General features: G+C 41.9%; 1 protein-coding gene across 1 annotated transcript in view; it reads left to right on the top strand.

Moving 5' to 3' along the window:
* Positions 1-1883: 1883 nt before the first annotated feature.
* The window catches only part of meis2b (Meis homeobox 2b), a 21076-nt gene continuing 10963 nt past the window's right edge, over positions 1884-11996 (top strand). The window contains exons 1-7 of the mRNA XM_023423755.2: positions 1884-2254; positions 2544-2776; positions 3578-3719; positions 3828-3878; positions 4054-4104; positions 4181-4327; positions 6492-6606. Of these exons, the coding sequence (XP_023279523.1) occupies positions 2243-2254; positions 2544-2776; positions 3578-3719; positions 3828-3878; positions 4054-4104; positions 4181-4327; positions 6492-6606 (751 nt within the window). The 5' untranslated portion in view covers positions 1884-2242. The remainder of the gene's footprint in view (positions 2255-2543; positions 2777-3577; positions 3720-3827; positions 3879-4053; positions 4105-4180; positions 4328-6491; positions 6607-11996) is intronic.

The following is an 11996-nucleotide window of genomic DNA, read 5'->3' as shown; positions in this document are numbered from 1 at the left end:
TGTAAAAATTCATCATAGATATTTTTAATATATGTACATATACAATTATGTGTATTTCATACATGTTATAAACTGATATTTCCATATATCAGAGGATGTATATAAGTGATAGTAAAATATAATAATAAATCACCTTATAGGTGACATCACTTTTGATGTTATTTTTTGGAAATATATGTTGTATATTACATTTCTGTATGGGCAGCAGCATCTCACATAGACAGACATCACACACAAATAATAAACATATAACATATAATGAACAGATTTCAGAGTGTCTGAAACTCTAACACAACTCTAAGCATATTCTCCAGTTTTACAATGTGACGTTTAATTTGCATTAACTGACGTATGAAGCCAACATATGTTGGAAATAATAAAGACTTTAGTGTTGCTCAGTTTACATGAACACAATAACTTTCAATAACATTACGTGAAAACATTTTACAGCCCCTGAGTTTCTTTACCTCCGCTTACCTGGTGGACACTGACTCTGTTGTCTGTTATGAGAACAGTCACAAACATGGTCACACACCAGCCCTTGCAGTTCAATATTCAACAACATGCTGACATCTGACAGACTGTATTTTAGCTGCATAAGCTCGACAGCGCTGACAGACTATGGACAGGCGCTCAGTGTTCAAATGAACTAAAAGCCCATAAATTTATCTTTCTGCATGTTTTGCACATCAAACACTGTTTCAAGGGGGGATCAAACACATGATCAGCCTCACTTTACCGTTTTTCTCAATCACTTTGATGCAGTTCAAACATCAGAAACATCTTTCTCACAGTTTTCTAAACAGTTCATGCATTTCTCATAACGCCGATTCAAATGTGCAAAAGCCTCTAAAACAATCAAAACCTTGATCTCGTGTCGAAACATGCAATGTCAGTCAATCACGTGAACAACGATGTCACCAATAAATTAAACCTTTTCACCAGAGCTTCAAGACTTAGACATCAAATGTTTTTATAATTTGATAAAAACTAGACTGACTTTAGAAAAAGAGAACTGCAGAAAAAAAAGAGTAAAATATGTTCAGACACAACAATGTACTATAGTTACAACAGTAACATTTTGGAAAAATAACTATATTCTGCTTCGAAATAGCATTGGTGTTTACTGTACTGTGAACATTTCAACCCCTCTCAACAGATTATTGTACTGTCACTTTATAATACTGTATGGAAATGTAAATACAAGCCTGTGGAAGAGGAGAAAAGCTTTAGATTTAGAACATGGTTTATCATTATGTACGCTAATGAAAAAAATGTTTGGGATTTGATGCAAATACTTGATTTTTAGATGTGTTAATGATATTTTCAATGCAGTGTTTCATTTTGCAGCAGATATGTGGCACTTTGCAATTTTTTGATTTGTGTGTAGAGTTTTGAAAAAAATTGAGACCTGGTTTAGAAAATGTGTGAAAGCAGTTCACACACAAAAAAAAAATAGCAAAAAAAAAAGCTTATGTAAATTCACACAATATATTAACATAAAAAATGTGTGGACACGATGAAAGTTTGTACAAATACGATGAGAAATGCTAATGCGTGTGGAAATGATGAATGAACTGTTAGAGAACTGCATTGAGAGTTATGAGAATGATGTTTCTGATGTGAGAACTACATGAAAGCGATTGAGAAAAACTGTAAACATTAAACATTTTACACAGTTTCATACTGTGTTTGTGCGCTTCGTTTTGGTGCCGACACACTTTCCTACAGGATCGATAGAACAGGTCGTTAACCTACTGGTTTATTTTGAAACCAATGACCGGAAGACAAAGTTTGAAAACACTAACTTGTTAGCAGGCCGGGGCTGGCTGCACCCACCCTGCTCCTCCACCTTCCGTCATCAGCCTATAAACGGCTCCGCAGCAGACCAGCGGACAGTGAGCGAGTCGGCGCGCGAGACATGGACACGAAGACAGAGTGAGAGCAGACTGACCTCGGACCGTCAGTGCCGTTAGTGCCCCCGCCATCAGACCCTCACATGTTACACAAGATCACTGATCCTTCAGTTGAAGAAGCGCTGGGAAGCACTCGGCCGGCTGTCAGTGTGTGTTTTGGCGCTCTCGCTCACGGGAGGACCAAAGCTGTTTTCTGCATTGTTCACATCATCGTGCACTTAGTTCAGGATTCAGTGACTCCACAGAACAGGAGCGGATTATAATCTCTTCTTGGATTTTCCTCCTCTTCAAACTTCTCTTTATACGGCTGCAAACTGCGCACGGAGATGGCGCAAAGGGTGCGTCTCTTTTCATTCATTTACATATTTTTTCATCCTTCAGACAGATTCATTAACTGTAGGCTGGTGTGTGAATGAGAAATGTGATGCAGACAAACGAAGAGGAAGATGATGTTGTACTGTGCTCATGTGTTGAACGGGTTCCAGGTCTAACTCCAGTAAATCATTGATCCTGTTGGCGGTTAAACCAACACTATCCCAGGTTTTCTCTTATTAATTTAGACAGAAAAGTTTGTTTTTTTCCCGCCACCTGTCCATGTCTTAATGTCCCCTGCAACTGTCACCTCAGTACGATGAGCTTTCTCATTACGGAGGCGCGATGGACGGAGTCGGAGTGCCCACCTCCATGTACGGTGACCCGCACGCTCCCCGACCCCTGCCCCAGGTCCACCATCTGAACCACGGGCCGCCCCCGCACCCGACCCAGCACTACGGAGCCCACGCGCCGCACAACATCATGCCGAGCAGCATGGGCAGCGCCGTGAACGACGCACTGAAGAGAGACAAGGACCAGATCTACGGGTGTGGATATAATAATGTTAATAATAATAATATTATTATTATACAATGATAATAACAATATTGATATTTGTACAATAATAATGATAATAATAATAACTGAACTATTAAAATAAAATAAATAAAATAATTATTTTTAGATAATGTTATTATACAACAATAATAATGATAATAACAACAATTATAGTAATAACTTGTTATTATTATGAATAATACCATATAATATACAATAATAATAATGTTAATTACTGTTATTATTTTTATGTTATTATAGAACAAAAACGATATTATAACGATTATAATAATAATGATAATGCTGATAAGAGGAGGAGAAGAAGAAGAAGAAGAAAAAATGTCATTATACAATTTTACAATAATAATATTAATAATAATAAGAAGATTAGAGGAATCGTTGTGGTTGTAGTTCTTGCTTTTTATTGTTGTTGTTGTTGTTAGCTGATAGAAATAATTATTAATAATAATAATAATAATAATAAATGAAACGTCTTTGATTTTCTTGTTATTTCATAAATACAAAACCACGTTTTTATTTCAGCTGTGACATAGAAATGTGTGTTTTACAATAACAGTCACATCGATGCAGGTGAAGTATATTTAAGCAGCTGATCTCAGCACAGTGGACGGAGAGTCAGGTGTTTGTGAAATGACTTTAGTTCCGATGCACGAAGAAGGACTAAATAAACGTTATGGGCAGCTTCTGTAGATGAAATCTCAGAGGGTGTAGTTAACAGTTCATGTCCAGGCCTCACAGAGAGTCTAACCGGCCCATCCTCTGTGCTGCAGCCACCCGTTGTTCCCTCTGCTTGCTCTGGTGTTCGAGAAGTGCGAGCTGGCGACCTGCACGCCCAGAGAGCCCGGGGTGGCGGGAGGAGACGTCTGCTCCTCCGACTCTTTCAATGAAGACATAGCCGTGTTTGCAAAACAGGTGAGTACAAGTGCTACAAATACAGGAAGTAGGCTACAATTTCTTTCCTGGGACCAACTGAAGGATTGAAAGTGAGTGTGATGTGCTCTCCGTTTTTTCACGTCACAGATCCGAGCAGAAAAACCTTTATTTTCCTCCAACCCGGAGCTGGATAACCTGGTGAGGGCCTCCTCTTCGCCCGGCCTCTGGGCGCAGCGTGAACCCGCAGACTGGCCTGAGGCAACTTCATACATTAAAGACACTTTTATTATTGTTCTGAAAGAAAATCATATTTGTATGATGTTTGTCATTATAATTTTCATACAGCGACTGATTTTCAAATTATCTGTCTCAGATGATTCAAGCGATTCAGGTGCTTCGGTTTCATCTGCTGGAGTTAGAGAAGGTAACGTTCTCTCTCACTCATTTCACATTTTATAATGGAGCTCAGTTCAATCTAAAGGCTCTGACTGACTCCGCAGGTCCATGAGCTCTGTGATAACTTCTGCCACCGGTACATCAGCTGCCTCAAAGGCAAAATGCCGATTGACCTGGTCATAGAGGAGCGAGATGTCTGCAAGTCGGACTTCGACGACCTCTCAGGATCCTCCACGAACCTGGCAGATCACGTGAGTTAACCTCACCTCACGAATTTGAAGGAGCCCTGATTTTAATTTTGGATAAGAGCTGTGTATCTGGTCCGGTCTCATCCTCCCCTCTGTTATTCACAGCTTTCAAGCGACACACACACACACACACACACACACACACACACACACACACACACACACTTATTAATGAATGAATGAATAAATGAATGACGCTGCTGGTTGATGGATGATGTGCAAATTGCTGTCACACACACAGAACATGCTCATATGTACATATGAGATATGGACATGATGATGATGATCTTCACGCTGCAGCTGCCAGTGCTGTGTTTGCTGTCCGGCTTCAGAGTCCCTCTCAGACTGTTTTTTTCTCAGGCAATAGGATTATTACAGCTCAAGTGGAGGGGGACTTTGTTAGGCTGCCACCCTGCTGTGTGCTTCACAAAACCGCTTCCTATTTTTGAACCTGTGTTCATTTAGAAAGATGCGAACTCAGATGGTGACTCAGAGTTACAGTCTATAGTTTTACACTCTGTAACTCATCCATGTGTCAGTGGAGTCTCATGGACCAACGACACTCAACATTCAGCTGTTCATGTTGCTGCAGGTTCTACAATCATAAACAGTTCTGTGTGCGTGTATCTTGTACCTGCACCATGATAATGCCTAACATCAATGTGATGTTTTAAAAATGTGACTCCTCACACTGAGCTCTGACAGTTGATGTTTTTAGGGCAGAGAAAAAATCCTGTTCTGTGATTACACTTGATCAGGTTCAATTTCATATGCTTTTTTAAAAGAATTTTATCTTCATATATTTTATAATTATCATTTATTATTATAAAATATGATTTGGTTCAAACCTGTGCAGAGATACTGACACTCATTAAAAAAAAACCTAGAGTGAAAGGAAATCTCTTTCGACACTATTTAAAAAATTAAAACAATCAAACAAGTAAAACTGGATTTGAGTCCAGTTGCTAGTGTCTGATATTTGGTAAATTCGATTATTTCCTCATTTAAAAAGCCTAATTGAGTTGAATTCTTAAAAGATGATCGAGAGTATTAATAATATCACATCGCTGCGGTCCACTGACCGCAGCGATGTGATATTATTAACACATCTCTGAAACTAATCTAAAGACATATGTGACAGGTGAAGGTTAGACCAGCATGTACCTGAAGACGTTTATGCACAGTCAACTGTCCTGAAGCCTCCTGAATCTGGTTTCTCTCTCCTCTGATTAAATGTCTGTTTCTCTCAGTCCTTTCCTGATGTAAACTGTCAGCTCACTCCTGGTAGAGGGTCATGAGTCTGTAGGATGCTGCTGTCTTTGTTAAGATAGCAGAAGTAGCAGATGAATAATGTAAGACCCAGTTTGACCTGACGGTGCTGAACCAACATTCAGTCTCTGCCATGTTGGAGGGAACAGCTCGTGTTGGCTGCTGCTGGTCATTTGGTGGAGGAATGTGTTCACAGTGAGTCCTCACCTGTGTGTGGATCCAACACCATGGACCCTCCACTCCTTTTACCTGGGTTTGAACAGATGGGCTGTAAGGACATAAGACCTTCATTAGCTTGATAAACGCGCACACACATGGCGTCTCTTTCAGGAGCTGTGTTCTGAGGAGTTGTAATCATTGTGTGACTGGATAAGAAAAGAAGGCTCATCACTGAGGGGCCTCGTTCACACTGCGCCTTTGTCCCCACACTTCTTGTTGTCATCTGCTGTGCTCTTCATCTGATCGCCATCCGGCAAACAGCTGACGCAGAGACTCAAGAGGGAGATCTGCTGTTTGTTTTGGGCTTAGAGCCGTCTGAGTGGCCAGGCTGCTCGGCCCCATAAATACAGGGTTTCTCCTCAGCCGTGGTCTCAGACGGACCAGGACACAGGAGGGTCCACATGCTGCAGGCCTGCTGAACTCTCAACTCCAGATTTAAACCTCTCTGTCTTAACTAAACAGAATGGTAATGTTTCTCTTGTGTCATGTTATTGACAACTTGGCTCCTCACTATGTTAATCATGCCACACAGCTGTCTTTGTGTCTTTGGGAAACTGCATAATGGACCTCATACTGGACCTACTGGACCCTCCTCATCTATTTCTTCCCTCTCCTCTCTTCCTCTCCTCTCTCCTTATCTCCTGTCCCCTGGTGTGTGGAACTTTCCCTGACCTCTCAGAACCCAGCGTCCTGGAGAGACATGGACGACGCCCACTCCACACCCTCCGTGGGCACCCCGGGACCATCCAGTGGGGGACACGTCTCCCAGAGTGGAGACAACACCAGTGAACTCGGTAAGAGCCTCCTGCGTCCTCCTCCATATCAAAGCTTTGACTTTCCTGTGACCTCTCTCTGCTGCCTGCTGACAGGAGGGTCATCATTTGATCACTTCACTAATCACTTTCTTCATTACACTGATCAAAACAGATCATTAATGTAGTGAGGACATTACTGTAACTGTCAATCAGTCTGGAAAAAGTTTTTTCAGACCTGTTTGAGTAACATTTGTTAAAAGGAGCTGAGTTTTTATTTGATTTGATCTTTATGAGCCATTTTCAAAGACTGACATTCTCAGCATGAACCAGGAGGACTGCAGGCTGTAGCTGCCTCTGAGGAGACTGAGGCTTTTATGACTTGGAGGATGATTTAACAGATGACTTAACAAACTGAATAAGTTGATTATTTTAGATTGAGTATATTTAGATTTGATGATGTTTTACAGCATAAGAAGAACTAACAGATGAAGGGTTTGCCACCAGAATTCAGTCCTGGTAGCTACAGAAAATATAATTGTTCAGGATTTAGGTCCTCATTGTTTCTAACATCCAGGCTGTGTTATGTACAACATGTGTCCTTTGATGCTCTTAAAGGTCATACTCTCAGAAAGCTGTAGTGCTGGTTGGTGCATTTTTAAATGTACACAGTGGGGTTTGACTTGAAGTAACAACAGCAGAAGGGGTATTAATGTAGACCTGTGGCTCCCTGACTTACAACCTGTATGGGTTCTCAGTTCCAGGTCAGTCAGTGCTGAGATCTTGTTGTTCTCTGCTTCCTCGCCCTCTGAAACCATCCAGCCCTGCTCCTTCTCTTAATGCGATTTCTGATGTGCTAATTGGAGGCTATAAGGGTTTTATGGCTTGTTTTTGTTTTTCTCCCCTTTGGCCACAGCAAAAATAGAATGGACTTTAAAGCAACTTTCCACCCTCTGCCCATCAGGCATCAATGAGCAGAGCATTGATGAGAACAATAGGAGGATGCTTTGCAAGACAAGAGATTAGGAGACAATCAGAAACAGACCGAGGGTTCTGGATCTGCTTTGGAAAATAATCCTGGTTTCTCCATTTCAGCTAGCATACACTAAGAGTGAGACATGTATGCATGGTAAATTTTTAATTCACCCATTCAGTATCCAGGACTGTGTTGAGGCGAGCTGAGAAAGACCAGTGTGTGAATAGCTTCTTTCCTTAAAGCTTTTTTTAAACAACAGTGGGTGGAAAACCCAAGGTCCCTGCCCTTTTGACCTGGGAGAGAATGCATAGAGGATGGGGGTGCAGAATGCCCCCTGTAGGGATGTAAGGACAGAGCACTTTATGTATGAGGAACAAAGGAAAAGAAGAGGGCAGAATGATCAGAGCTGTGGTTGCTGCAGCAGGATCTGCTGCATGCTACCTGCTGCTTCTCCCCGGGCCTCAGGTCTATTCTCAGTCAAACACACAACCTGAAAGGATAGGAAGCACAGTCGAGGCGTATCATGCTAATCCCTTTTGGACCAGGTAGATGGCCTCCATACAGCTGCAATCGTTTTCATACAGACATGATCACATTGATATTGAGATCACAGGATGGTCAATGGTGAGAGTGAACACAGGGAACACCCACATGTCTCTGTGATTTCATTTTAAAATAAAAAATCTTTCAGATTAGGTCCATATGCACCTGATGAACAGCCTGCCAGGTTTGTGTTGCTCCACCCTCCCGCGGTCTGCCTCCAAATCCCAGAGTGTCCTCCCTCCTCTCTGGTGATATGTTCAGTTTGCTCTGACAACACAATTACTTCCTGCTGCTCATTGACAGGTTTGTCTTGGCTGATTCAGGATATGTAATGTTCTCATACAAAAGTCATGAGGTGGTGGTCTAACCCTGACACATCAAACTTTCAGGCCAAAGACCAAATCAGTGTTTCTCAATATTTGACCAAGACCACAATCTTCATTAAGTGCTTTGAGCTGGTCAAACACAACCACACTGTACGCTGATGGAACACGCTCATGTTAATGACAATGTTGATTGTTAATTGATCCACTTGACCTTTTCACAGCTGCTCTGCACTGTGCCTGATTTTCACCTTGTTGAACAACATGAGAGAACATTGAAATACTTATGACACAGGAAATCTCAGGCTCAGCCGCAGGAAGAAGACACTATATGATGATTCTGAAAATCAACAGAGGACAGGAAGTGCATCTGCAGTCAGCTGTCAGCAGCTGTGCCTCCATGCTCTGAGGAAACCTTTTAAAAGCCACTGTCATGTGGGAGCACTGAGGTGGTGGCACTGTGCTAACCACAGGTAGAGGATCTGTGTTACTACTGGTTTGGCTCCTCTGTGAGCTCCCAGGCTCTGGTTGTTGACTTGTAAGCTGTGTGATGTGCAGAGAGGGTTGTCCTTGATAGCTCAACCCCCAGGGGGATTGCTGGTGACCACAGCTATAGGGGTTGAGCTCTCCTAGGAATGTTTGGAAAGGGAACTGGGGGAGAAGGAGGAGGAGGCTTGAAATGTCCATCACAAAGAGCCCGATAAAACAAAAGGCAGTGGGGGTGACTCAGAGAGATCCTGCACACTGGTGTTGAGAAGAGGAATGTGAGGAACAGGATGTGTTGCATCTTTTTGTCACATCCAGAGCCTGGAGAGGCGAGGTGGAGGTGCTGACATGCCAATGACATCACATTGTCACTGAGACCGTGGGCTAATATCCCTGCAGCATCTGGCACACCGAGGATCTCAGACCTGATTTAACAAAGAAGGTAAAGACAGAGAGAGAGGAAGAGCTGACTGCGTGGAGAGAAAGACAGAAGACATCATCTACATATTTCATAACTGGACATATTTTACTCTTAAAGGGCCAGTTCACCCAGAACACATTATAGTCATATGTTTTCACATAGCTCTGCTGGTGTGTATACATTGGTTCTGTCTCCACCCTTAGCACAGTGGAGGTGAGCAGAATTCATCTGTGCTCACATTTGAAAAATGACATTTAGTCTTACTGTGAATTTTTCTCACCAGTAGGGCTTTCTAGTGAAGAAACAGAGCCAGTCAACAGCTGAATGCCTGTTTTATGAGTTAGCCACAGTAGCTACAGTTAGCCACAGGGCTACTGTATAGTTCACCCACAATCCTGTTCAATTATATGACTGCAGCTGGCCCACTGACCCAGCACATGCAACAGCCTGATGCTTGGCTCCTGGTTTGTGTGACCACTAGTTGTAATTAGTTGGTAGCACACAGGGAACACAGTGTTGATGTTGTTTTCTTCTCATTGGGTGATCATCTAGAGGCTGCTGCAGCAAATTTGTCAAACAAAAGAGAAGATGTCTTTTGGTTAAACTCTTGTTTCTTGATAATACTGTGCAGCCTACATCTCTGAATAGATTTTGAATGGCACCAAATGATCAGGACTGTAAGAAGCAGCTGTTTTAGTCGATTGTTTGGCTATTTGTCCACAGTGCAAACAGCATGTATGTTCCCATCAGTGACTGTAGAGGGGAGGGTGTGACCTGCACACAGACCATAAGTAGCTGAAAAAAAATGTTACTGCAGATTTTTATTAAACACAAAAAAATCTGTTCACCTCCGGATCTAAGTGAGAAAGTATTTTTCCAGTTGTACTGTATGAAATGAAGGTTTGTCATAAAGAAACACAGCAGGTTTCCTGCCTTTAGCTGTAAATTCTCCATTTGCCCAAATGACACTCATCTGTAGTCTACTTTAGTCATCTGTGTAATAAATGAAGAGTCAGGTGTGTAACGTTCACTTCCAATCTGATGAATCACCTGACAGTGAAACGGTCCCCTTCACTGGATTCAGAAACCCTCTTCAGTCCACATATCTGTGGATTTCTGGGCCCTGCAGTAATAGTTTGTCAAACAGCACCTCTTACTGTTGTCTGCTGCTGTCAGCATGTACTTTAAACAGTTGCATCTCCAATCAGCAGCTTCTACTCATCATGTTCAGCTCCTCACACAGAGGATTCCCCATGTTTTGGAAACCTTCAACTGCTCCATTTAGAGTCTTGTATCATGTCTAATAAGGGGAGGAGCCGCGAGATGTCACTGATGATGGATCAGAGCCCTGTTGAGCTCATTAGATGGGCCGTGCTGGCTTTGCATCACTGATGCAGCTGGGAGCGCAGCAATCAGTTCTGCTAGATGCTCCACACTTTGTTTTCTGGACACGTCAGCCAGCGTAACAGGCGAGCTACAGATGGAGAACCAACTACATTTCAAAACATACTCTTTCAAATGTCAAGAATATCTGACGTCTAAAATGAACAGAACAGAAGAAAGCCTGAACTGTGTAGGGAGATGAAACAGCTCAGTTACAAAAAACAACAAACGGAAAGAAATGTACTGACTGACAGACAGGATAATATGTCAGCATGTTTTTTTTTTTTTCCATATTTTATTTAAACTGTCAGACTCAGGTCAAATGATCTCACAGGCAGATTTTCAGGGACTTTTTAAGATGTAGATAAGAAAAAAAAAAGAATATTTTTACAAGGACCTTTAACATAATTACATGTTGAGAAACTGTTAAGTGTAAATACAAATTACTTTGTTTACCCCATTTCCATACCATCTAATATAAGGAACCAGTTCCAGTGAGGAGCAGGTAGTAATTATAATAATATTAGATATGTAAGCACACGCAGGACAGATACATTACTAGATTTTCAGTATCAGAAAAAATAAAATGAAATTTGGTGCTAAATGAAATTAAAAAGGATGGGAGGAAGTACAATATAATATTAATAATGATAATACTGATAATAATAATAATTCAAGAAGTCTTTCAGAATGAACTAAAGAAAGAAAGAGAAAAGAAGAGACTACAGTGTGTAAGGCACACAGAATGATCAGTACTGTGTCAAAGCCTCAGTGTAAGTGTTTGTTATAGTTGTAACAGTTGTTGTTGTTGCAGACAGTCAGAGCAGGTTCAGGTTCCAGTGTTTCAGTGTGAGCCTACTGCAGAATTAAAAGTGTGTGGCCTCATTCATCAGTAAACGTAGTTTGTGCAGCATTGACAGTGTCTCTCTTCTTCTGAATGTGTTGAAGGCTTTTGGTTGACGTAAGTGTAAACAGTATGAAGATGACTGAAATGTGTGAGAGCAGCTCAAGTACAGAGGACAGGAAGACTTCTCTTCATATCTCAGGGTGCTGCTTTTTCTCTGTTTTTCATCTTAGCCCCGGGTCAATACTCCATGGTGGGTGGACTGGGTGGGGGGAGTGGGGGGTAGAGAGAGAGAGAAGAGCCGGGCGAGGTGAAGGGGGCATGAGAGACTAGCATGGGTGTACGACTTTGAGACTGCACCGTCACACACTGGTTAGATCAGTTGAGCTGCCGTGGAACAGTCAGAAGAGATTAGTGTAGCAGAGGATCTGCCCCGCGGCTTCCCCTCTTTGCTGC

This window comes from Seriola lalandi, unplaced genomic scaffold (assembly GCF_002814215.2).
Source record: "Seriola lalandi dorsalis isolate HSWRI2012SDOR001 ecotype SW California unplaced genomic scaffold, Sedor1 jcf7180002054693, whole genome shotgun sequence".
In the NCBI taxonomy this organism is placed as follows: domain Eukaryota; kingdom Metazoa; phylum Chordata; class Actinopteri; order Carangiformes; family Carangidae; genus Seriola; species Seriola lalandi.
The sequence above is the reverse complement of the archived record's forward strand: the minus strand, read 5'-3'. Positions and strand labels throughout refer to the sequence as shown.